Source organism: Hippichthys cyanospilos, chromosome 6, assembly GCF_059441005.1.
Source record: "Hippichthys cyanospilos isolate Australia breed blue-spotted pipefish chromosome 6, RoL_Hcya_1.0, whole genome shotgun sequence".
Lineage (NCBI taxonomy): Eukaryota > Metazoa > Chordata > Actinopteri > Syngnathiformes > Syngnathidae > Hippichthys > Hippichthys cyanospilos.
In genome coordinates, this window is record NC_142374.1 from 8609719 (window position 1) to 8635000 (window position 25282).

At 40.3% G+C, this 25282-nt stretch overlaps 1 protein-coding gene across 2 annotated transcripts in view; it reads left to right on the top strand.

Annotated features, from left to right (window-relative positions):
• The first annotated feature begins 1861 nt into the window (after nt 1-1861).
• The window catches only part of dusp8a (dual specificity phosphatase 8a), a 42851-nt gene continuing 19430 nt past the window's right edge, over nt 1862-25282 (top strand). Inside the window, exons 1-3 of one of the 2 annotated variants that reach the window (XM_088417913.1) lie at nt 1862-2211; nt 8340-8720; nt 18467-18605. In XM_088417913.1, coding sequence (XP_088274039.1) covers nt 8484-8720; nt 18467-18605 — 376 coding nt within the window. In that variant the 5' untranslated portion in view covers nt 1862-2211; nt 8340-8483. Of the gene's footprint in view, nt 2212-2323; nt 2454-8339; nt 8721-18466; nt 18606-25282 lie in introns of those variants that run through there. The other variant, XM_088417911.1, reaches the window with a different exon arrangement.

Here is a 25282-nt window from a genome sequence, read left to right on the forward strand (position 1 = left end):
TTGAAAGTGTAGATCTCAGCATTAAAAAAAGTAAAAAAAAAAAGATTTCTGTCTGTCACTTTACATAATGCTATAATTCTCTTCGTTGAAATTCACACAAATGTTTTGCTTGTTTACAATGCTCACATGATAAAGAGAATAAAGGCAGAAACGAGGAAACAATAGCTAGTCAATACCATCAACCAGCAATCAGTATTCTTTTTCTCTGCAACGGTATTGCTTTACGTTGTGAGTTTTTGCAAATAAAAGTCAGTTTTGATGAAGCTGCGTTTTTCTTCCATTAAATATTCTTCACAGGAAAACATTTATAAAGGCACAATTAGATCCTAATTTCTAAATCCGTCTCCTACGGTAGCACTACTTTGCATTTACATTAACAAGCCGCTAGAGGTCAGTGTATGAAAATAGAAAGGCTTGTGAATCATCACTCCACCATCCATCAGCTCATCACTCAACTAACTATATCTGCGTCCGAAGAAGTGCTAAAATACAAAATAATATTAATTAATTCCCACAAACTCACACCGTGATTCCAGTTGTCTTTAAAATGATAGAGCAGCTTTCTTGTATATGTCCTTATCACATGCAAGTTTCTGGAACGTGGGGAGAATACTCACAGAGAAAAACTACGCAAGCCATTAATGAACATGCTAAACCTGAGCTGAAATTTGAACTAGTTGTTCAGAAAATTTCATTTTAAAAATCTGTAAAAGTATTATTTTAACGTTTAAATATATGTGGGTTTTCTGCATGCATTACCTTAGAGGTTCGTTAGAAAAAAATCAGATACAGTATAATGCACAATAAATACGTCATTGTAAGCATTTTGATTACTTTTTTGTGGGACAAATATTTATTAATAATGAAGTTAGGTTTGTGAATAAATTTCTACTGCAACCCCAAAACAGGACGCTTTATGCTTAATATTTTTTTCTGTGGCTTTTTCCGCCCTCTTTTGAGATTACAGTAGAGAGCTCTTCACAAAAATAAATCATTAACTTAAGTATTAATAAATATACACTCCCCACAAATAATCAACGCCAAGTGTCAGACATGTTCTCAAAAATAAATAATGATGAATAAATATTAATCCACAGAAAAAGATTCAATTTAAAGTGTCTTCTTTTGGGATCATAGTAGAGATGTGTTCACAAAAGTAAATCATTAACTTGACGGGTAACTACAGGTGGCATCTAACAAGTTGGGTCGAACTATTCAAGTTTGGGGGAGAATCGGAGTTTTTACAAAAATGAAATTGACATACTGAGCATAAAATTGGTTTTATGAACTTACATTTTAATGAAATAATTAATTAATTAAACATTTTAAAGGATTTTTGCATGAGATTGTTTTATTTAAAATCTCGAGTACCTCATGAGGTTCCTTCAAGTACCCCCGTTTGAGGACCACCGACCAATGTCATTTGTATTTTAACACTTGAAAAATGTTTAAACACAGTGGTGTATTCATTTATAGTCATTATAACCACTCAATTTATACGGCATTACGAATGATGAAAATTGTATCAGCGTTATAATCTTCATCATTTTTCTTTGGGTCCAAAGAGGGAATGGCGGTGATACCATAAAAATGACAATTAGGTATGCTTTCATTATGTCATGGAATACAGAACCACATGTATGTATATTTTCAATCGCATTAGAATTGTGTTCATCGTGTGTCGACATCGTTTTATCACCGAGCAAATACAGTCGTCACACTTGAGCGTTTGTCTCCTTTAAAAAAAAAAAGTCGGGCAGGCCCTTTAATCCGTGTCTTTGACGTCATTCAGCCCTCGAGCCGCGATCGCCGATTGGTTGGAGGTGACGTAAACCTCATATTTTCCTCTATTTTTTTCACCCTTGCTACTAAACCATGACCTCATCGCGTTAGTTCAAGAAAGTGCTAAAGTGTACCTTTGTAACCACCTCCACACCCCGTTAAATCAACACACACGCACGCCTGGCTATTGACTCGCGGCGAACATATCTTAAGTCATTTGAATCCTTTAGCATTTTGTTTTGTTTGTTTCATTCAATGGTTAGCCGCGCTTTCATATGTGACTCGCTCCTGGCGCTGTCAGCCCGTGTCAGCTGCGCTGTGCCCAGGGACACCCGCGGCCACGAGCGGCCGCGCTCATGACGACCCGGACGCTTCCCCCAGTCGCACGTAGACCATTTAAGAACGGCGGGACACTGACGGCACTTCGAGGTAAGGTGCGCTTGTGTGTGCGTGATGTCGCACGGCACCATGCTAGCGCCATTTAGCTTTCGTTAGCTGGGAGGTTTCACCCCCCCCCCCCCCCCCCCCCCCCCCCCGTCCCCATTTCCCTCCTCCCTCCTAACATCCACTGTCAGTGCGCGCTCCTTCGATGGGAATTAAACACGCTAAAAAATGATCAACTCGTTAATAATTGGACAGAAATTAATCGGTTGACAGACGCCGGTTGCAAGGTAAGAACAAGGGCATTCCTATTTTGGAGCGCACGAATGCTTTGAAGCAGAAGCGAGCTGCAGGATTAATGGCGTGTGTGATTTTTGCATGCGGACATATCCACGCGTCATAACAAACACAAGACAGGTTTTCTCTATGTGAAGCCTTTACAAAGCGGTGGACGTCATAGCAACTGCAATCGCCTCATGTGGATAATGTAAAAGTCAATAATTTATTATGGCTTCCCCCTCATTAGACTCTTGTCAACAGGCCTCTGTATCCGTTTTTTGTATGTTTTCAAATGATGCGAACATGAGGCGAGAGCACGCTTACCGTTGGAAAGCAAACTAGAAGAAATGTCGAACAATGCCATTGTCGTTATCGCCATATAGACGTAGTTACTGCGACAACTACAGCGGTGTCTCCCTAATTCAAATAGATCGTTTAAGGGCCACGCACAGACTGATTTGAAAAATGCACTTGTAACAATGAAATTCCCGTTACAAACACTATAAAATGCTAATTTTCTGCCCCACCTGTATTATTAATACAAACATATTCACCATTAAACATCTTACCAATAAAATCCAAAAGCATAAAAAAAAACTGCTGAATGTATACATACATCCGTCAATCTCGAATATTGTTTGCACTCAATAAGTTTGGTGTGTGTGTATAGCAATTAATTGAAAAATCTATTTTAAAAAAGTCCTTTTAACTAATATCACAGTCAAATGTTTTGATGTTAAGATAATTGTCTGCAGTATTGGAGGACTACGCAATTTAGAGAAAAATAATTATGAATTTTAATTTTGAGGACTTGGAAAACTTTAAATGAATAAATGTCTCTAAATGAATCACCAATTATCAAAGTAATAATAAATTCTTTGATTGAATATTAATCATTGTGCAGTAATCATGCAGTCGACACATGAGTTTAACGAAAATCCATTCATTTGCTACTGCAGTGTTTGATGGAAAGCCAAATGGTGATATACAGTTTCATTCATAATAAATCAACCACCATTGATGATGACTTTCAGTCAGTAAAACTGCTTAGATTTTTAATACTTTGTGCTTCATACTGTTAATCCATTCCAAACTACTATTCTTTTGGCTAAGATCTAATATTATTAACAATCATGGGTCAGCTGCCCTAATTTTGCACATGACTGCGCATGCAACACATTAAAGACGAGTGGACCCTCACTAGTGGTTGTGGTCTTCACCATCAACAAATTGTGAAACAAAGAGGCGGCTTACGTCATCTGACAGACTGGCCACAAGAGATGTTGTCCATGAGTTAATGAATACCTGGATGATGTTACATCAGCGTTGGCTGCCTTCCATTTAATTTCTTTGCAATAACCTGATGCCTGCTATGGTAACATTTCGATTTTACCAACAGTATTTATCGACGTTTCTATTTTTTGTCTTCATTAAGAACAAAAAATAATTAATTTGAAAACAAAATTTGTAATATTTGTTTACCGGTTGAAGAGGTTTAAATGACTTATTGAAGTCATTTTGAGGTTGGAAATTAACAAATGAAATGGATAATCATGTCCTTAGTTCTTTTTCTTCTAGGCATTTGTGTTGCTGCTGAGTTACAATTAGGTCTAAAATGTTTCTACAGACATTGATTTTTGCTTTTATATGCCATTACAATAGATTATAAAGAAAACTGTGACACCTACTTAGACGAGAGATTATAAACATAGCAGACCATTTGCAATCAATTCACTAGCCTGAGAACAGTGTATAAAGGAAAAAAATCAATGGGTCTCAAATGGAGTACGTCAAGGAAGTTAACGAGGTATATGAGATTTTAATAAGTCAGACATGAATGGCACAGCGCTTTTTTTTGTTTTTTTTTAAACACCCAAAATACTTTACGCTGTTTAGGGTGTACTTGGCTGAAAAATGTTGCACAGGGTGTACATCATTGGAAAGTGGTTAAGAAGCACTGACATAGACAAATGAGGAAGTTCATTAGTATTTTGATTGTTTTAGTTTTCATTTCAATTCCATGGTATACACGTGAAAGGTGTCTCTACCTACCTGGGTAGGTTTGTCGCCTATGTGCTTCAGCACTAACGACTGTCATGCTTTTTCTGAAGTAACTCTGCACTACCCGTTCTGTAGGAAAGTTCCAATATGCACAATTGCCAACAAGGACTAATTAAACTAAACAAGGACCAGTTCTTCTGGTTCTTTGGCTTCTTCCTCACTTTGCAACCGTGTCCACCCTGTAACTGTCTGTACCTAGGGCGTAAGCATCTTGGGGGAAGGGAGGCTGAAGTGCCTGCAATAATGGAAATGCTGGATGGTAAAAGTGAACTCTCCTCACACAGCTGGAGAGTCAGTTACAGGCTGCATCTGCTCTTTATCATGAGCTAGCATGATTGTGGTTACCATTCCATCACCATCACCATACCCTCGCCCCTTTCATCACCCCAGCTAGACTGTCTCCATAGCAACAGCAGAATCTGCTCCAGGCCTGCAAACACTGGTTCCACTCCGTCTTACCTCAGCATGTTTTCCTCTACTATCTCCTCTCCCCTTTAGCTTCCTTTAGCCTAAGCAGCACATTTGTTTTTATTAGCAATTTTCCCAAAAAATTTATTATGAAGGAAGACTGATTAGTTCTGTCCCTGTTGTTGTCCGTCATCTTATTTTTCGCTTCCCCTCTCTCGTCCAAACAAGCGAGCTTCTCTGCGCACATAATATTAGCAAGGTTTTAAGATGCAGTGCGCCTTGTGTCAGTCTGCCCACTCCTCCCATCCCTGTTTTCTGCACAAACGACTAGAAGAGAGTGATGGAAGAGGCTGGAGCTCTCTGAGAAAACTTGGTAATGGGAGGGTGTGGAGCAGTCGTCATCAGACTATTACGCAGCATCAAATGTGCACGGCAGTAGGCAAACAGGAAAAACTCACCATTGAAAGCTGTGTTCGTAGCTGCTTTGCTGAGCTCTGCGTCATCTTATCTTATAAGGTATGCTACGGTATATGGCAAGTGATGGGCAGATTGTTATTCAGCAGGACTGTGTTGAGGTTGTACGCTAATTACTTTTCAGAGTTACGCAGTAACCTCAACACACAAAATTAGATACAAAATGAGATGAAATGATTTGGTTTTTATTATTTTTTCTGTTTAATTTGTATAATTTTAACGTGGATTGTACATCATTTGCATGTGATTAAATAGTGTCCAAATAATGTTGTTTTAGTTTTGAATTGAAAAGGTGAAAATGACAACTACCATGCAAACTAGAATGAAGCCCTTATTTTATGTGTTCAATTTGTATTTTGAAGTACCTTTAGTTAGGATTTACAGGTTTTGCCGTCATGCCAGTCTGCAGATGCCATGCCTTTCTCTTGTCTTATACTTGAGCTCACCACTACCTTACCTTAAGCTGGCTTAGTTACTTATGGCTGAAGAAATGAAAAGCATTTTTCTTCAGGCCATGGACTTGATCTTCAGGCCATGGACTTGAAGCTGGTTGCATATCATCTTGGCCACCCGACACTGATTATAAGTCTTTTGTACATTTTCTGGGTCAGTTTCTGTCCATTTTTACAAATATTTTTTCTCGTAGCATTCAATATTCAATATAGTGTTGTAATGAAGGGCCAGAGAGAAGGTTTCGAAAGTGGAAATATATATTAGTACATGATTATTCAAAAGGCATTTCAAAACTATTACTTTTTTTAACTCGTATTCTCTCCGAGGTTGAAGGGGTTGCACTCATAAACAAAACATTGAACGCCGTCGTTATACATCTTGCTTTAATGCCCGTATGAAAGCATTAAATTAAAAGTATGTAGAAATTGACTCGTTAAACAAAGACACCCCAGAACTTACAATTAATTGCATTTGGATTGATCGCTGATATTAAGATGACATGATGATCTGCAACAATGCATAATGCTTCTGTTTGATGTCAAGCTAAAGCATTGGTGTCAAACTCAATTTTATTGTGGGCCACATTGTAGTTACTGTATATTTTCTGAGGGCCGGTATGACTGAAGTCAAGTCAATTTTAAATGGTTTTGTAACACACGTATCTGCTTTTGAAATCAGAGGCTAACGAAAACTGTTCAAAACACAGACAGAAAAAAAAGCTTTTTTTTCCCTCCAAAATTTAGTTCAAGACAACATGCAAGTTTGGTATTTTAACCAGAAGTTTGAAGTCATCATTTTGCGGGCCACATAAAATGATGTGGCGTACTAGATCTGGCCCCTGGGACTTGTGTTCAACACCTCTGCTAAAGGGTCACATTATTGGTGTTTTCCACTGTTATTGGTCGCTATGTCCGTTAATGTTATTACTCTTTCGTTGAATGCCATTTGAGTAGAGGAGCTACGGGTCTTTCGAGGCAGCTTCACAGGGACTACTAATCTCTTATTTTCATGCACTTCAATTACAATTTGAAGTTTTTGGCGGCCGGGAAATGAAAGTCAAGACCTTAAGGAGGTTGTTTTTGTAAAAATCGAAAAATGGGCATGTCTGCTTAAAAATCTTATTTTTGTCAATACTTCAAATCTACTATCCCAAAATATGCCTGCATTTATGGAAAAATAATGTCACACATATACAGTACACACAAAAATAGAAATAATTTTAACGCTTTGAGCATGTGAAATATGGTCATGCATTCCTGCTGTGTGTTGTTTGACTTTAATTTGGAGACTTTACTGAATGCAAATTGTAGTTTTAGTTTTGCATTTGATCTTGACATGAATTCATAATGTGACAAAACATTTGTCACATTATTTCTCTCTGGGTTTTCTTTCATTTTCCAAATTATAGCCATTAGAGAAACCCTTTTCTGTTCTCTTCCTGTTTTGTACTTCTCTGCCTCACTTTACTCTCTCTTTTCACCTGAGGTTTAAACTTCCATTTAGGTTTCAGGAGTAAATGAGAGGGGGCCTATCTATATTTCATGACACCATGTGCCTGTGGATGAATAAAACAGCATTGCATTCACACTGACCTTCTCGCTTTTCGCCTGGCGTGTTGTTGTCAAGGAAGTGCCCATGAACCTATAGAGTATTTTCTGTCAAACAAATGGTACACAAGTTGGTAAAGGCCATGTGCAGCCAAGCGTACTTTCACGTTGTTCCTTCTAACAGTGCCATATTCTTTGCTCCACAAATGCTGAGGTGAACATCAACCAAGAAAAGTGATTAAGCAATGACAGATTGAAAGGCAGTCTATCATTTTCATGCGCAGTTGAACACACGCACACAGGCTTACACGCATGCGGACACACATATCTCACTGGCTATTCTGTCATGTTCAGGCCTGTGCTCCAAATTCCCCTGGCTGAATTTATCTCACTCCCAGTTCCATCGTTTCCTGTTTCATGAGCTGCCGTACCAGAGTCAATCAACATCAGTTCACGTGTGTGCACATTTTTTGTGTGCAGATATAATGTGCTAAAAATGTGGCAACCTAGTTGAGACATTCAGTATTAATCCTTTTGGTTCTTGCTAGTGTTGTGTGAAATATTTTTTCAGCCAAGCAAAAAAAAAAAAAAGATAGATTGTGTAACATCATCAGTTATTTCTGGCTCTGTTGTTGTCACTAATGAGAATGTGAATCTGTATAAAACATACAAAGGCATACATTCTTTTGTAACGGAGTCACTTCAACACAATTTAGCTTTATGTTCCATTGATTTGCTCTTAATTTGAAAATAAAAATATACAGTTTTTGTCATGTCATTGAAAAGAGTCAAATCAGATAGATGTTTTAACAGGATTTCTGTTAGCAGTCATATACCCGTGAAGTGTCTACATGTACCACTATTTGCGAACCGCTAAACGAGCACATTTAAATGTTAGATTCATTTTAATTTCGGGTTTAGACCTCACTCAAGGGTTTTCTTTTCTTTCCACAGGCAGCATGCACCTCTCAACACCTGCCTCAATGATCCCCTTTATCCTTTGACCCAACCTTCATTTGCCCGACTTATCCTCCTGTGCTGCTCCTCATCTACCCCTTCATCTTTGGCCCCAAGGGACCACGGTGCCCCACCGACATTATGGCAGGGGAGAAAGGACCAACCAAGCGAAGCACCATGGACATCAAGCGTCTGGCAAGCCTCATACAGAGAGGAAGCGGGCGCTTGCTGGTGATAGACAGCAGGACATTTTCTGAGTACAATGCATCACACGTGCAAGGAGCCGTCAATGTTTGCTGCTCCAAGCTTGTGAAGAGACGGCTGCAGCAGGATAAGGTGTCTGTCACTGAACTACTGCAGCCCAATGGCAAAATAAAGGTGAGTTTGAAGCTTCGTGAACCCTACAGCTTTTTGTGTTGAGATATGACGCAATTTGCAATTTCATGTATGGCAATGGATAGCATGAAGCTTGTCAGAGGCTTGCAAAATATAGTTGAGAAGCACTCCTTTAAAGCATGGGTGTCTAATTCATTTATATCTGTGGGCCACATTTCAGAGGGCCGGTTATGATTGATTTTAAGTGTTTTTGTCACACTAATTGAAGCTACCTGGCAAAATAGGTATTTTAGCCAAAAACTTGAAATCAAATTAGCATTTCCTGGGCAACACAAAATGATGTGGCGGGCTGGATCTGCCCCCTGGGCCTTGAGTTTGACACCTGTAATTTAAACATTTTGTAATCAGAGGCCACTAAAAACGGTTTAAAACAAGGTATTGATAAAAACAACAAAAAATAATGTACGTAAATTTGAAGACAACTTGAAAATTTGGTATTTTAGCCAGAAACTTTTAAGTTATGATTAACATTTCAGGGGCCACACAAAATGATATGGCAGGCAGGAATGGGCCCCCGGGCCTGGAGTTCGACATCTGTGCCTTAAAGTCTAACACTCTTTCCAAGCCTTCTCATTAACGGCTTCTTGATGTTGTCCACATCTTAAAAATGGGTTCCCTGGATGTCCCCCTTGAACTTAGAAAGTATCTCTCGACCAGGAACTGTGAGATGCTCAGGGCAGTGTGAGCATTTTGGTTGTAATGATTAAGAGACCAGTCACAAAAACTGAACCACACACAACAGTAGCAACTTCACTTTTTCAAATGTGACTAAAGTAAGATGTATTTCCAAGAGCAACACTGTGAAATAATTTCATAATTGTAGGCCCCACATCAGTGTTAGTCAGCGGAGGACAGGTTTGTGCCAACTAGCACACAATAAGTCAGCATGCATCCATGGATGTATCTAACTAATCAAAGGCCCTCCTGTCAACAAATATGTATTTACCCTGCTTAAGGGCCTTCAGGCAAGTCACTGACACAATGACGCTTCTGCAGCATGTGGATCCCTCTTCTCCAAAGTGCACCAATGCTAGCCCAGTTCTATATTTTTGGACTGGCGGGAATACTGTAGGTTTGTTACTTTTCAGTGGACCTGGAATTGGATCCTCTAGTTTTCCATGACTTCTCCTCTGAATATGACAGCCTTTTTTCCATGTCCTGTCCGGCCGTGGCACGCTGACTCCTGTATTTTTAGTCACTGTGTGAAACTCAAGAAAGTCTGAGAGGGGAAACCTAAGCAGGGAACCGGTGTTGTTGGCTTGTCTTATGTTTGGGATGGTAGAGTATTATATGACTGGACAACAACAAAGCTGGGGGTTTTGACACATTGAACGTAGGTTGCATTGTTTCTCAAAGATCTATTTGTTTATTCCAGGTAATGCAATCAAATACTGGTGCACCATGGCTAATGATAGTTGAGTGAGTAAAGCTCACAGATTTTTTTTTCACTTCCTTGACCCTGCATCTTGTATTATATGAACTTACTTATGCACATACACTGTATAATAGTACTACTGCAATCAGAGTAAAGCATAATGTATTTTTATGTATGTTAATCTAATTTTTAATCTCTAAATTTCTGCTTTCTGCATGCTGATGATGTGTTTTTTTTTTCTTTTTTTATCCATTGGGATTCTTGCACTTGAGTTGTTGGGAGTTGGAGAACAAAGATCAATCGCACCCTAGATTGTACACTGCCTGTCAATATGTTTGGTATAACCTGATACATTCACTTTGTGGGCAGGAGGGCAGTTGGCATTCTGGGGCAGGAGTTTGCTTAACACAAAAGCAGGTCAAGTTTACCCTACCAGATAAATAAAAAGCCCCCGCCCAACTGTGACTGCAGCCGCAGCTCCTGAGTAATAAGGCACAAATGTAGCAAATTGCATGAAAGTTCTTTGTCAAACTAAAGTCGAGAAAACCCAAGTCACACCAGGTCTGTGACGGACAGGATGCATGATAAATTATTTCAGTTTGATTTTCAGTTATTTGGCAATTGACAATGAAAGTAGCACCGTTCCTCCTGGTGGACAAAGTTGCAGCCCGTACTTGGGATTATGAACAAATATAACACAGGGTAAATGGTTACAACTGTATCTGTTAAAAAAAATAAATACATGAACAATAACACTGCATTTGTCTTCAGAAAAATATTAATTTTAGTGTGCATTATCACTTGGCTGGTGTATAAACGGGGAAATGGGGCTGTGACTTCTACAAGGTCCATCTCTACGTGGAGTAATGGATTATTGGATTAATTTTGTATACCACTTCTGACTGTCAAACCCACTCACTGATGGCTTCAAAGTCTTTTCCTTTCCCGCTCCTCTTCCTATCCCTATCTGGAGTTGCCCCGTTGCTGGTTTGTTATTATCCACCCCTCCCACTCGCTCAGTAAAGAGGATAAGGCTTGCGATTAATGCAAGGCTGGATAAAGCTGGAACTAGCCGGGTGAGAGAGGAGGGCCTGACAGACCAAGACTTTTGTTATTGGCTAAGCATGACATCATCCCTTTTGTGTGGCCACTGGCAGACCGCGGGCCGGGCACGTGCAGACTGGCTGTGCGATGTTAATACTGGCTTCCAGCTCATCCCCAACACACACGCGCACACACACACACACACACACATGCACACCCTGCCCCCCACATGGCTCTGAGCAACGCCAAGGGCCGCGTCAACCAGCCAAGACGCAAAGGACACCATTGTGGTTCTTTGTTAGGGAAGTGAATACAGGAAGCCAAGAAGCGGGAGAGCAGCACTGAGGGTATTCATGGTAGGGCTGAAGCCTCCACCGTCTACCTCCCTGACTGCCTCCCACCCACCTCACATCCCATTGAGCTGTAATAGCCTGCTTCCCCCAGGCGCTGCACTCACCCGCTTTCATAAAAGCCCCCAATGCTTCAGTTAACTGAGTTGATTGAACATCCATCCATTGGTCCTCCAGCAAACCAAACCGTGTTCTCTCTATTTCTCTTTACATTTCTCCATAGACACTTCATGAGTATTCACTGTCAGTTGTAGGCCAGAGAAACATTAAAGCAATGGTGGTTGAATTTCAAGCGATGGGATGGCACAGGTCAAGTCAGAAATGGATCTCCTCATGCCTTTTCTGGCACGCTGATTCATTCTCCAGAAGTGGCTGATTTCTTGCCTGAAGTACAGATAATACATTCTGCTGCCATTTTAATGATGCTGCCCCTTATGTTGTCATTCACAAACTAAATATATCAAATACTGCAAAGTAATTTAGCATGGAAGCGTGAAATTGCTGTTGAGGGGTAAACGCTTTTGACCAGTAATACTTGAAAATCCTTGCAGGCGCATGTATTTTCCAATAAATCCAACAGACTAAAAAATATGTTCAAACGTTGTTGGCCTCAAGCCAAGAACATGGCATTTGATCCCATAATGCAGTGATTCTTAACCTTATTGTAGGTATCGAACCCCGCAAATTTCTTGCGCCCAAGAGGCTTCTGCTTGGCTGTTGCTTTTTTTCTGCTTGGGTCTCAGCAGAGGAGGACGCATTTTGCTTCTTACACTTTTTTGCTTGCTGTCCTCATCTTTTTATCTATGATGTTGACAATTTTGAAGGCATTGCACAAGTGACCAATGCTCACTCATGCTACGAGTGACCAGCAAGGGAAACTTGAAGTTCTTAGATCCTCAAGCAGAACAGTTGTCATCGTGGAGAAATTGGAGGCTGGCATCAAAGGATTTATTGCTGATTCAGCTAATTGACATTGCCGCTGGTCCTAATCTCCACCCATGTGTCGTGACTACGCTGTGAAAGCGGTAGGACTACTACTAGTTGCCATCAGCCAGCCACGTCATGGCCCCCAACCTACAGTATCTTCACCGTCCCTATCCCCCCGCCCACATGTTTGTGCGAGATATGTTGTAGTGTCTTTATCTGTTGCCGCATGTGCAAGGATTTGTTTTTCCTGGATTTAACCCCTGCCCTTCATTTGGGGCATGGCCAAAGTCTCTCTTTTTTTTTTTGTATTATCCCCGTTTTTCTGCACAAACGTTTCTCCTCATTTAACAAGTTTCATGCTATTAGCGGAGCAGCCCTCATGAGGAATGCTGTTGGGCCTTGTCGTCTTGTCTTCCCGTCAGTCAACTGTGTTGAATGTTTTTTGGATTGTTCGAGCTTGTTAAGTTTAAATGTTTTTGCCTTGTACTGCAGGCGTAATGATAATAAAGGCTATCTTTCTTTTATGGACACACACTGTGTGGCTTAACCTCTGTCGAACTCCACAGACTGACTCACTGCTCCCCAGGGGTTCGATCAAACTCGGGTGAAGAACCGCTGCCGTAATGTTATGGTGTGTTGATGAGGACACGCCGTAGCATTATGGGGATAAATGCTACGTTTTTAGCAATTATCTCTCAAAGTACATTTGAATGTACTTGAAAACACATTCAAATATATTTAAATGGAGCCTAACTTTGTATACTTTGTACGATCGTCAAAAATGTTTACACTACAGTTTCACGCCTTTGTAATTTAAAAACAGAAGATTAGTTGTAAATGTTGTGATTTGAATAAATATGGATGTAGACTAAGCCCACTTATTCCCTATTAATGAATAGAAAATATCTGATTGTCAAAGACAGCAAAATAAGGAAAATACATATTTTTTTTAAAATGACGACTTGGAGCCAAGACCACAAAGATTCATTGAAATTTTGTTCTAATCTCAATTCTGGTATTCCTGAAAATAATTTGTACATTGTGATCATACTTGTGAGTTCTGTGGGTATGCCAGCTTCCTCCTACATTCCAAAGGTTAGCATCCATCCATTATGTGTAGCTGCTTATCCTCACTAGGGTCACTGGTGCTGGTGCCCATCCCAGCCCTCTTCGAGGAATTAGTGTGGGACACCCTCGACTGGTTGCCAGCCCATTGAAAGGCATCAAAAGCATGCATGTTAGATTAATTTAGCCATGTGCTTGGGAGGAGACATTTTTGAGCCACATAAAATGATGTGTTACTTTCATGAGATCATAAGAGCAGTCATTGTTTAAAAGAATTCCCTTTAAAAAAAAAAAAAAATCATGACATAGCTCACCAGAAAAAGCACAGAGAGAGAAAATGAGTCACTCGTGTGAGAACATGGAGGTTATGGTTTAACCGGATCTACAGCATGCATGTTTGTGTGACGTGTGTTATGTGTGGGCCTGATGTGTACAAAAACCGTCATTCGTTTTTCAAGGAATGTTAAGTAACACGATAAGATGGTTGTCATACCATTGCGACAGCAACGTAACGTAAAGACCAAAGAATTAATGAACGACATCAAAAGTCAAAGGTAATCACACTTTTACAACCCATGACAGTTTAAAGTTGTGTTTTTTTTTTTTTGTTACTGTTTGTAAAAGCTTGTTTATGCAATGTATGCTGGGCTGAGACCTTGGGAGGTCTCGCTATTTTTGCAACTTAGAGGTCCGTGGAGGACACGAGTGCTTTTGGTTTACCATTTGTTTTCTTGTCAGCTACACCTCCATGAATTTTAAATGACTATATCCCGCTTGTATCGATAAAACCAATTAGTAGTTTCTCAATGCGGATGACATTGTCCATCAATACGCACACACTCCCTCATTTTCAAGGGGAGTTTTGCCAGGCAATACAGAGCACACACAATCAACGCTGGTTATCACATCCCCATAAATATAGAAAGAAAACAAAAGCCTCAAGACACATTCATCATTTCAGTTGTGGCAGCTGTCAGTGCCAGTCAATGACATCATCAGGCCTCCGGGTCATTATAGCAGTGAGAGAGATGTGTCACACCCTGTGTGGTGGAGTCTTAAAATGACTGATCTACTGCCAGAGAAGGCAGCTTTGTATTAGCATGCAACATAATGTAGATAATGTTAGCTGCCTGCATGCTTGGTGTTTTGGGATTGCACAAACGTGAAGGTATCATGTTGCGAGACACAAACACATGCGCATATCTCTGGTCAGTAGCCTTTGCTGAGGTCAAGATGTTTCACGTTCTTACAGTGGCACCCCAGTGTTTTTCTGGCGTGCTCCAACAGCTAACAGCTGCCAATACAGTATGCAGCTGAGCTGCATTACAAATCTTGCAAATGTAAACAGGCTTTTTCTTGTATAGGTGAGCATTCTGTCTTCCTTTAAAAAGATATCATCATCATCAGGCATATCATCATACAGCCTTAGTCCGAGCCTATTGCTAGCATTTCCTTGCAAGAAAACAATTATAATATTATGTCACTGTCTGTGTAACTTTTTGTCTTCCCCACTTTCAATATTTACCCTCATGCCCTTCTTTTCTTAGGTTAGGGTTATTCATTTTTTCATTTATTTACACCACCTCTCTACTTCACTTCCACTATGGCCCCTCCTTCATTCTTGCTTCCCACCACAAGCATTGCTTGTTTACCTGCAGTGTTCATGCGTCAAAACGCCCCAGCCAACACTGCAGAGGACCGTTGTAATGCTGCAGTCTGACGGCTCGTATCCCCAAACTGCTAGCTCAATTACTTTTTCTGCACTTTTCTGTTGAGTATATGGACACGTTGGAAAATACTAAAAGGTGTTTCCTTGACACATAAGTTTATTGATTGGACACCACTGTGTGGTTTCGTGCTATACATGTGACGATAATTCTCTACAAACAACAATAAATACATTTTCATTGAGACAGACAAAATGAAAAAGTATCATTGATACAGATCAAAACAATTGAAATGTTCAATATGAGCAGGAAGAAGTAGAAAAACTTAAATGTTCAATAGGTGCAGGAAGAAGTAAAAAAAAACCTATCCAGCCCTACCCCCTGTTCTCTATAAATTATTAAAAAAACATGTTCTCCTGTTGATAATGAAGTGAATCATTCATATAGTCCTATATCCCAAACCAAAAACAACAATTCCCCCTTTTCTATATGTATGTTTGAGTTTGGCATGAAGACCCATCTAAAAAAATACCCATGATTAAAAGTTATGCACCTATATAAATAATCTCAATTAACATAAAGAGCCTAGACTAATGGAGTCAGTGCAGTTTCTCATCTTTATAACTGATAGATATATCTTTGCGATGCTATATTTTTTAACCTCTTTTTGAACCCCTCAAGTGAACATTTCAAATTCTTTCATAATTGTTCCATAAATGCTAAATAGCTGTTGGACACTGAGAAAGGTGATTATTGTATAATTTGTACATCATTTGTGCAGTTTAAAATTCAAATAAACAAATAATGTGACATTGTTTCATTCGATGAGTATTGGATTAGTTGGTTTCAAATTGAACAGTTAATAGTTCATGTAGCTGTTTTTTGTTTGTTTGTTTTTTTTACACTTGAAAAATTAAAAAAATATATATTTTTGTAGGTACTTCCCTATATTGCTACACAATATGTCAGGTATGGTAGAAATAATGAACAATGTAGTTCATCAATTATAGTAACTCAACTGAAATTGTGTTACAGTTAACATTTCTCTTTCAATTGAATTCATGCTCATTCTGACTTTGTTTTTAATTTGTCTTGTACTAAAGTTTCGACACCTCGTTTTCTTTAAATTCACTTATAGTTTATTGCCAAACCTCTTATGACATATGTCTCCAATTTTTCCAATAAAAAATTGTGATGAAAAGTACGCCCCCCCCCAACACACACACACACACACACACAAAAATAAAAACTAAGTCTATGAATATCCCACAATGAATCCTGTTTTATCCACACGAGTCCCAATTGCTTCCACAACTTTCATGACTGCCATGGAGATGGTCCTCTGGTTTTGCTGAAGAGGTTATGTTTCAGGAAAAAAAAAAACATAGAAATGGAAAAAAGTCCTGATTTAGAAGCAGTAGCCTTTCTAGCATGTTTAGTCTCATGATAGTGGTTTGTAATTTTTAAATAAGTATTTTTCTCCACTCATATACATCAGATAACTTTGGCTGTTTTCATTTTCAATATACATGAAAACAAACTTAATTGTATTGCATAAATGCGGTTAAGCACCTGATATATTATTGCCCCGCTGCTTAGCCCTCTTTTTTTTTCCCCCCCCAAAAATAAAATTGTGCACCCTCAGCAGTCTCTGCAGGCATTGAGATCCATCCATTTTCTATAGCCACTTATCCTCACAAGGGTCGCAGGCGCCTTTCTCAGCTGGCTTCAGACAGTAGGGGGGGGAGACCCTGAACTGGTTGCCAGCCAATCGCAGGGCACACAGAGACGAACAATCATTCACGCGCCCAATCACACTTAAGGACAATTTAGTATGTCCAATACACCTGCCTGCATGTTTTTTGGAGTGTGGAAATAAGCCGGAGTGGCCGGAGAGAACCCATGCGGGCTCAGGGAGAACATGCAAAGTCCACTCAGGAAGGCTGGACCCAGGTGATTTCGAACCGGGTCCGAGATGCCCGGCATTGAGATCAAGCTCTTAAATTAGACCTGATCCCTTTGGGATTATCATTCCAAAATGAAAGATGAATTTTATGTATAAAGATATTAAAATATAATGATGTGTTTTACGGGTAGGTAAACAATGAAATAAGAAAATATTGGCTAATGTGAACTTGATGAAGAATGCCGTGCACTTGGAATACTGTCTGTATCATATACATTATTTTAAAAATGGTTGTTGCTGTTTTTGTTTTTATCATATTCAAACAAATTGCAATTATGCTGCTGTGTCCAATCTGTGCTTAGAGCAACCTCTACGTGACCGCATGCTGACCTTGTCCAGTCCAAATCACCTGCATGGCTGTCTGCCAAGGCACTGCTACAGCTGCTATGTTAGCAGAAATATAATCAGCCACCCCCTACACACACACATTTAGACACATGCACGCTCGCATTGAGTGGTGCAGTACAGCTGTGCTCGCCATGGGCCCATCACCAATATGTTTTTAGGATGAACTGGGTGTTTGAAGCGTGCAGTTTTAACCTAGAAGCTGTTTCAGGTGAGGACGATAGACTGTATGTTGCGTTCAACCAAGAAATTGTATTCCTTTCTTTTTTTTCTTGGTATTCCTCTGCGATGCCCCCACCCACCTCATCCCTTTCCCTCACCCCCCCCCCCCCCCCCTCCCTCTTTCCTCGTTCCCATCCAGTGGTAGTTGAGTGATGCAGCGATTCAGAACTGCAGTAGGTGCTTCTTCAGGTCATGTGACCAAAGCCTGCCTGACAACACGGGGAAGAACAACACAGTGGGCACAGATGCGCATGCTCACTTTCACATGGAATCACACTTAGACACGTCCCTCCTTTAAGCTGACATCAGCCGCACCACAGTGATTACTGCACTATGTAGCTGTAGCATAACTGGCCTGTTAAATTTTACTGTTACAAATAACCTTTACACAAAGCACTGGATTATCTTCCTTCATAAATATTTTAGTCACAGATGCAGCCTTTTTGTATTATTCATACTGTAATGCTATATATTTGTAATTTACAACCAAATCTCTGCAGACATTCTAATCACTGAAGCTCATAATGACTGCCATTTATTTATATTATATCTATCTGTAGTATGTTTTTTTTTTAATCTTTCTCTTCCTGCTACATAACAGAGCCAGGCTAATGCAAATCTTGCAAATGATTTTATATACTTGTTAGTTTTACCATTGCATGTGTGGTTGTTCGGGAGGAAAAAAAGCATATAATTTTCTTTGTGGTTAACCCCCTATGTTTCATTCTGTTTTTACTTAATCATCATCTGTCCTGTGTTCTGTGCAGGTGGAGCTGGGCAGGAAGCAGGAAGTGGTGGTTTATGACCAGAGTTCCAAAGAAGCCGCTCATCTGTCCAAAGACGGCTTTGTGCACATTCTCCTAGGGAAGTTGGAGGGCACCTTCCACAAAGTCTCTCTGCTTACTGGTATGAGTCAAAGTGGGAGTGGTTTTGGATGAGGGATCTGTGTACAATGGATATTTGTTTAATGAACTCAATTCTACATTTTACACTTTATTACAATGGAGTACCACTTCCAAATATCTTGCGATGAGCTGTAGCTGTATGACATAGTTTGACCAGTAGATGTCACTATTTTGCACCACATGTCACAGTACCTGTAGGGAGTTTTATTTTGCGTCAAAGCAATCCTTCTTACCGCATGCTCGAACACATTTTAGGATTGGAAGACTGACAACCAGAACTGTACATGTCTGCTGCTAAGCGATTACTGCTTTCTAATAACTCTTTGATGTTTAATCTTCTCAGGGGTTTCTCTCTTACTTGGCATCATTTGGAATAATGCTGAGGTTTAACTTGTGCCCCTAAGTATCACAGTTTTGGTGTCATAGTGTCCACTAAGCACACTGAGGCTTAATTTAGCAGCAGCGAGACTCTTAACAGTCTCATTGAGTTAATCACATCTTATGTTAAGCGTTTGCAAAGATGCTATCTCCCACACATAGGCAGCAGAGGCTTATGAATCCATCCTCAAACATTTCAGCACAGAAACCAAAACATAATCTGCATCAGTCAGGAATGCAAATGTGACAGCAGACACTTGGGGTAAATTTTTTATCACTTTGCATTTGTTCTCTGTTCGTTTCCACCTCTGAAAGATCAGCATTTTTGTATGAGTCATTCCTAGATGCCACGCATTGTCTCAAAGTACCCGAGCTCCTTAATTAGTGCAAGATATGTAATGAAGCATTTTTTTTGTACCTAATCTTATTACACTTTCATAAGATTTGAATTAGAGCAAGAGAAGAGCTTGTCAGCAATTGATCTGTTGTGTAATTCTCCTCAGTATACCGCTTTCATTGCTCTTGCATATTTTCTGCTGTTTCCACGACAACAGTGGCAGAGAATACTCCGCAGAACGACCCAGCCAATAGAAATGTCTGTTGTTTGGGTGCTAGTGAGACTGGGGTTAGTGGTGCTGACAGCCAGTGACTGTGCATACCCACTGCACTGTAGGTGACTAGGCATGTTATGTGGCTGCATGGGCAGAGTGAGTGACGTGTGTACATGTCTGAATTCTAGCAAGCACAATAACACGTGGAGAGCTGGCAGATCTGCTTGCATGTGAATTTCCGCAAAAGATACGGTGACAGATGAGTGTGAACGAATGCTGCAAATAATTTCTTTGATCCAGCGCCCCTTTTTACTCCTAAAATAGCTTAATTTTGACACCTGTAAAAATAAATCAGTTTGAGTGCACAAATGCTTATCGCACATGAATGTGTGTGGGGGGCACTTGTTCTCATACCAGGCATATCAAGAGAAAAGGTGGCCATAAGGCCGATACCTGGCCTTATTTCAAGGTAACAGAATTTGCGATGGCTAGTAATACTAGTATTGGTAGTTCACTGCTAAAGTAGAAAATACAAATCGGATTAGAAGAAAATAAAATTGCCAATAGTTTTAAGGAAAATGCTATACAACTTTTCTAATCCAAACGTTTGGTCATATAAAAGCAAATTTGACTGATTTTTTTCTTACTGAAACTGTCTTTATTAAAAGAAACATTAATTTGTGTTCTGCTTATGTTCAATGTACAATCTTGGTCTTTTGAGGACAGGAACTACTTGTATGCCACATTTAACCCATTCAGTGCCAGACATTTTAGATAATTTATATATTTCCAGTACCCACATGATATTAAGTTTAAAGATTATATGTATACCAAATATACCAAAGGAAAGCATCGACTAGGTTTACAAAAGTCAGCAGTTTTTTCCAGTGGTTTCTCACAACTATGGTTAGCTCATATTTAATATGAGGCATTGTTTTCATCTACTGGTGGTTGTGCATAAGTAAAGTTGTTTCCACGTTAGACATTTACGGTGGAGCAGAATCAGATACTCCCTCATCCATTCCTCAGAAAAAAACTGTAATCAATGGCAATGAAATAGTTAAGCAAAGGTAAACAAACATAGCTAAACTCAGACGCAAAACAGGTCCAGACACTGACTGGAGCAACACTGACTACTTTATTAGGGTGGTGTAACATGAATGTCTTTGATTGACGGTGCAAATTAAAAAACAGAAATAAAATGCATCATGGTTTCGGGGATATCCCAAATGATTCCAATTGCCAAGCACAAAAGAATAACAATTTTCTCACTCATGTAAGCTGCTTATCCAAATGTTTTAGAAACCAGAAATTTGACCTTCATTAGAATGCTGACTTCAAATAAACGGACTCATTGACACCGGTTGAAGAAAATTTTTGCTTGAAATATTCTCAATAATGTCATGGCCTGGAGGATTTGTTTTATGGACATGTACATTCGTGTGTGTTAAATATACCTGTGTGCGTTAGTGTGTTTTCATTCTAACTTCACCGACTGTGAGAAATTGTTTGTGAGAAAAATATTTTTACTACAAATGATCTCACTCAGATGGAGCTTAGCCACCGTTGTTTTGCCTTTTAGAGCCTTGTGACTGTGTGTGTGTGTGTGTGTGTGTGTGTGTGTACGCAAATGTGTGTATGTGTGTCGATGAGGAGAACATGACTTGTTTGGAGCCAGCTGCCTCCCTCGTGGGTCTAAAGTTTGCATGTTTCCCACCAACCTTGCACTGCACAGCCAAGCCAAGGCAGCACTACTACTACCAGTGTGCGACTAGGTACTATGTTAGCTGATCCCATCTGGATCATCGAATCACGCCACATCGGTACCAGTGCTGGCCTCCTGGGTTGAAATATGTTGATGCTGATTGATATAGGTGAAATATGGCAAGATATAGGTTTGCAGCTCATGCTGAAGTCGCAACATTTTTTTGACACTGCATTTTATGTGGCAATTGGGTTCATTGAAGACCCTAAATTCTCAGTAGGTATGAATGTGAATTTCTGTTTCTGTGGCAACTACCTGGATAAGACAGAAACAGCTCTTGAGTAATTTGTGTACCTCAGTTCAAATAATGCTTAGGGCCTTTTTATTTATTTTTGCCCTCGATACTCACCTTTTAGTGTACAGTACATGTCAGGAAAAATGTCAAGCCAGTCGCAGCAACGATTGATGATGGGCGATGACATGGCAGTAAAACACACTGGAAAAACGGTGAGAATGCCTGCTTCAAAATAGTGTACCAAAAAATATATAGGCACAAATGCCCTGTTATGCTGGATATTTAAGAAATATAGGTGGTGATTTGTGTGTGCTGTTCACAAATGTGCACAGCTGCCCTTAATCTTTCTGTGGGGCCATCTGTGTGTGTGTTTTTGCAGTGTTACTTAAGCGGACACCAATAGCTCAAAAGAGAAAAACAAAGAGCAGGGCAAGAGTGGGAGACTTCATGTGGATGGGTGGATTCTTAACACACGACTGAGATGACGTTATTCGACAGAAAAGTCGCCAATAGCAACCGTGATGATTCAATGTTTGTCATTCATGTTGATGAATAGCATTGACCCAGATGCTCACAGCTGGAAAAAATTCCAGCAATGTGAACAAATACTAAAATAGTTTGCTTTGAAGTGGTGTATTTTTGTCATTTTTCTTTGACCATCTTCTTTCTTTTAACTAAATAATATGTCAAGACAGCTGAGAGGCGTCTCAGGTGAGAGAATTGTGGTTCCCACGCTGTCACTTGAACAAATCAAAAGAGCAAGAATAAACAGTAGAAGACCTAGTGATGACATATTGATGATTGGTATTAGCAGATGAAGCTCTTGCTCGCTCGCTATCTCTCGCTGGCTCGTTCTCTCTCTCTTTTTGCTCGCACTTTTTTTTTTCGCTCACGCAGGAGCTGCTGTCTAGCCCAGGGAAAGACATGATGACATCACGTTTGGGTGTGACAGCATAGGTACAAAGGTCAATTCAGTTATGTGTCAATTCTCCGGGGCTGTTATACAATGGGGCGGTGGGGCGGTGGCCCCCCTTTCTCTGTGTGTGTTTATGTGTGTGTTTATGCTCGCGCGTACATGAGAACATCAGAGAAAAGTAGAAGAAGTGAGGTCATGGTGGAAGCCTGAATATATCAATGCGGCCCTTCACAGAGACATTACAATGAGCTACACAAGGAGGTCTGCTTGTGTCAGTGTGTGTTTGTGTGCAAGTTGGATTGAATATGTGCATATGAAGTAGTGTGTGCATGGGGATGAGGCAATGTTTGAGTGTGCATGTGTAAAGGGAGGAAAAAGGAGACAAAACAAAAAAGGCGAGCTATTTAGGAGATGAGGTAATAGTCCTCAATTTATCCAGAATATGTGTATGTGTGTGTTGCTTTACAGCTATACTTATGAGAACCGTTTTGAGTTTTCTACCACATAGTGAGGACATTTATTTCGGTCTTCACTTATACAGACCTCTTTTGGAGTGCCAGGACTTGCTTTTAGAGTATAGGTTTGAATCGGGTCAGGGTCGAGGTTATGGTATGGGTTAGGGTTAAGCAATAATTTCTGATTGTTAAGCGTAGGGTTAATTGATGCATTACGCCAATGAATGTCCTCATAAGTTTAGCCAATCAAACGTGTTTGAGTGCTTGGTCAGCCTCATTTGTGTGTGGTCTTTGAGGTTGTAAAGTGCAACAGACCCCCATGCCGCTCATACCGTCCTTGAAAGTATCCTCAGTTCTCAGTCGTCATGGTTTTATCGCTACTGGAACAGCACACCATACAAAAATGTTTCACGTCTCATTCCGCTTTAAATGAAGCTCTCTGTTAGCTTGGACAAGTGTCAGATTTTCCAGATGTATGGGGATGGATGTGGTTGCTGGGTACAGACCCCGGCAAACATCCAATCATCGTTTTGTAAGCATTCAGAGAAGTAAAAATCGCTACTACAGCTATAGTCACATTGCAGTATCTGTCGAAATAATCTGTTCATTTTGATTTATGGACAACAGTACACGCACAAATCTGGAAAGGAATTCTTGCATGGATGCTGTGAGTCAAACACTCAACTTTTTTTGCACCATCAAACTTTGTCAACCATCCCTAGCAGGCATAAATGCATGCTATCATGTGGGATGATTTGCTGTGTTGCTGTGTTACGCTAACTAGCGCTGTAAATAAGCCCCCATTCCCCATTCATCATATAGGCAATTTCCTTTGAGTCATAGAAACTTGAACTTTGTACTATTAGGGGGGTGCTGGTTGCTCTAAAAACCACATCATCCTCACTATGTATGTAATATCAACAGCAGCCAGAGGCAGTGCCAAAAAAAAACCATAGATCAAGCACAAACGTATGAACTGTTAAACTAAATCATCTCCAAAACATTATTTCGGGTGCAGCCCACGCGGCCCGGTACCAGTTGATCCACGGACCGGTACCAGTCCGCGGACCGGTGGTTGGGGACCGCTGTTTTAGAGTAATTCTGAACTCTGCAATTTAACACACTCAAGAGAATTTAAGTCTTTATTTAGTCCCTCTTATTCGCAGTTGAGCTTGTTGGTGGCTTCTTAACAGTGACGCATTTTCGGAAAAAACTGCAATTTCTGTTTTCATTGCACATTTGGGGGATGGATTGTTCACATAGTTTTTTTTTTATGTGAGACCATCTGGACTTAGTTCTAACAGTGTCCTTTATTAATTGATAAAATGTATATTCGTTTATCAACTAAGCATTGAAATCATCAGTTCAGTGACAATTGTAATTGACCACAACGTGTCATATTCTTGAGGTCGATCCATCATTCACACCCTTCATCTTAAAATCCTAAGTTAACCGTTCTGCACCTCCTTGCCCCTTCATTTCCCCCTTTGGCCCACTCCCACCTGACCTTGCTGCATTACGCCATGTGGAACTGCTGCAGATCAATGATTTCATTGAGAAGGAGCCAGTGGGGCCATTTAAGAGGTGAGCTCACCTTCCCCAGAGATATCTGACCTTATTCTCAGTGACCCGGGCTTCCTCCTCTTCCCTCTCTCTATTTCTCCTTCACAGCCCCTTCATCTCTTCTTCAATTCCTCCCCTCCTCCACCTCGCGTTTATTCTCGCTTCTGTTTCACGGTGCTGAGAACAGAGCTCTATTTTTAGGCCCAGACTCCTGCGGTCATCACATCTGGCGCCAGTGGCCTCTGCTCTCGCTCTGGCCTGTAGATACACAAACACACATTCACCCCACCCCAGTCAGCAGCAGGAGAGCGCAAAGGTCAACGTAAATGGCTTGTGGAAATGTCTATGACATCACCTTCCCCATCTGAAGGTGTGATAGTCTCCAAAGAAGTCTTAAAGCTGCACATTGACATCATCTTCTCTTTTGTGCAGGCGTTTTGCACCTCTGTAATGGGTTCCTTCTTCAAGCCGCCGCCTTAATTGGGTTTTGTGCAAATGCATACCTTGCACACAAAGTAGTCTTAGAAGCAGGAAAATGCATGTTCATATGGATATACATGCATGATTGTAACAGAACTCAGAAAGAGGCCTTTGCAGAGTTTGGTTTATGTAACCATGTTCTTCTGCCAGCGCTCTCACCCCCCTTGTCTTTCTCATTGGCCTCACATGATGTGCTTGATGTCATTTTCCCTTAAAAAATGGGAGGACGAAAACAGGCCAGTGTGTGTGTCTTTATTCATCTGTATGTGTTTTCAGTGTGAGCCACTGCCAAATGTTTCCAGCATGACGTGATCCCCCTCTTCTTCTTCTTCTCC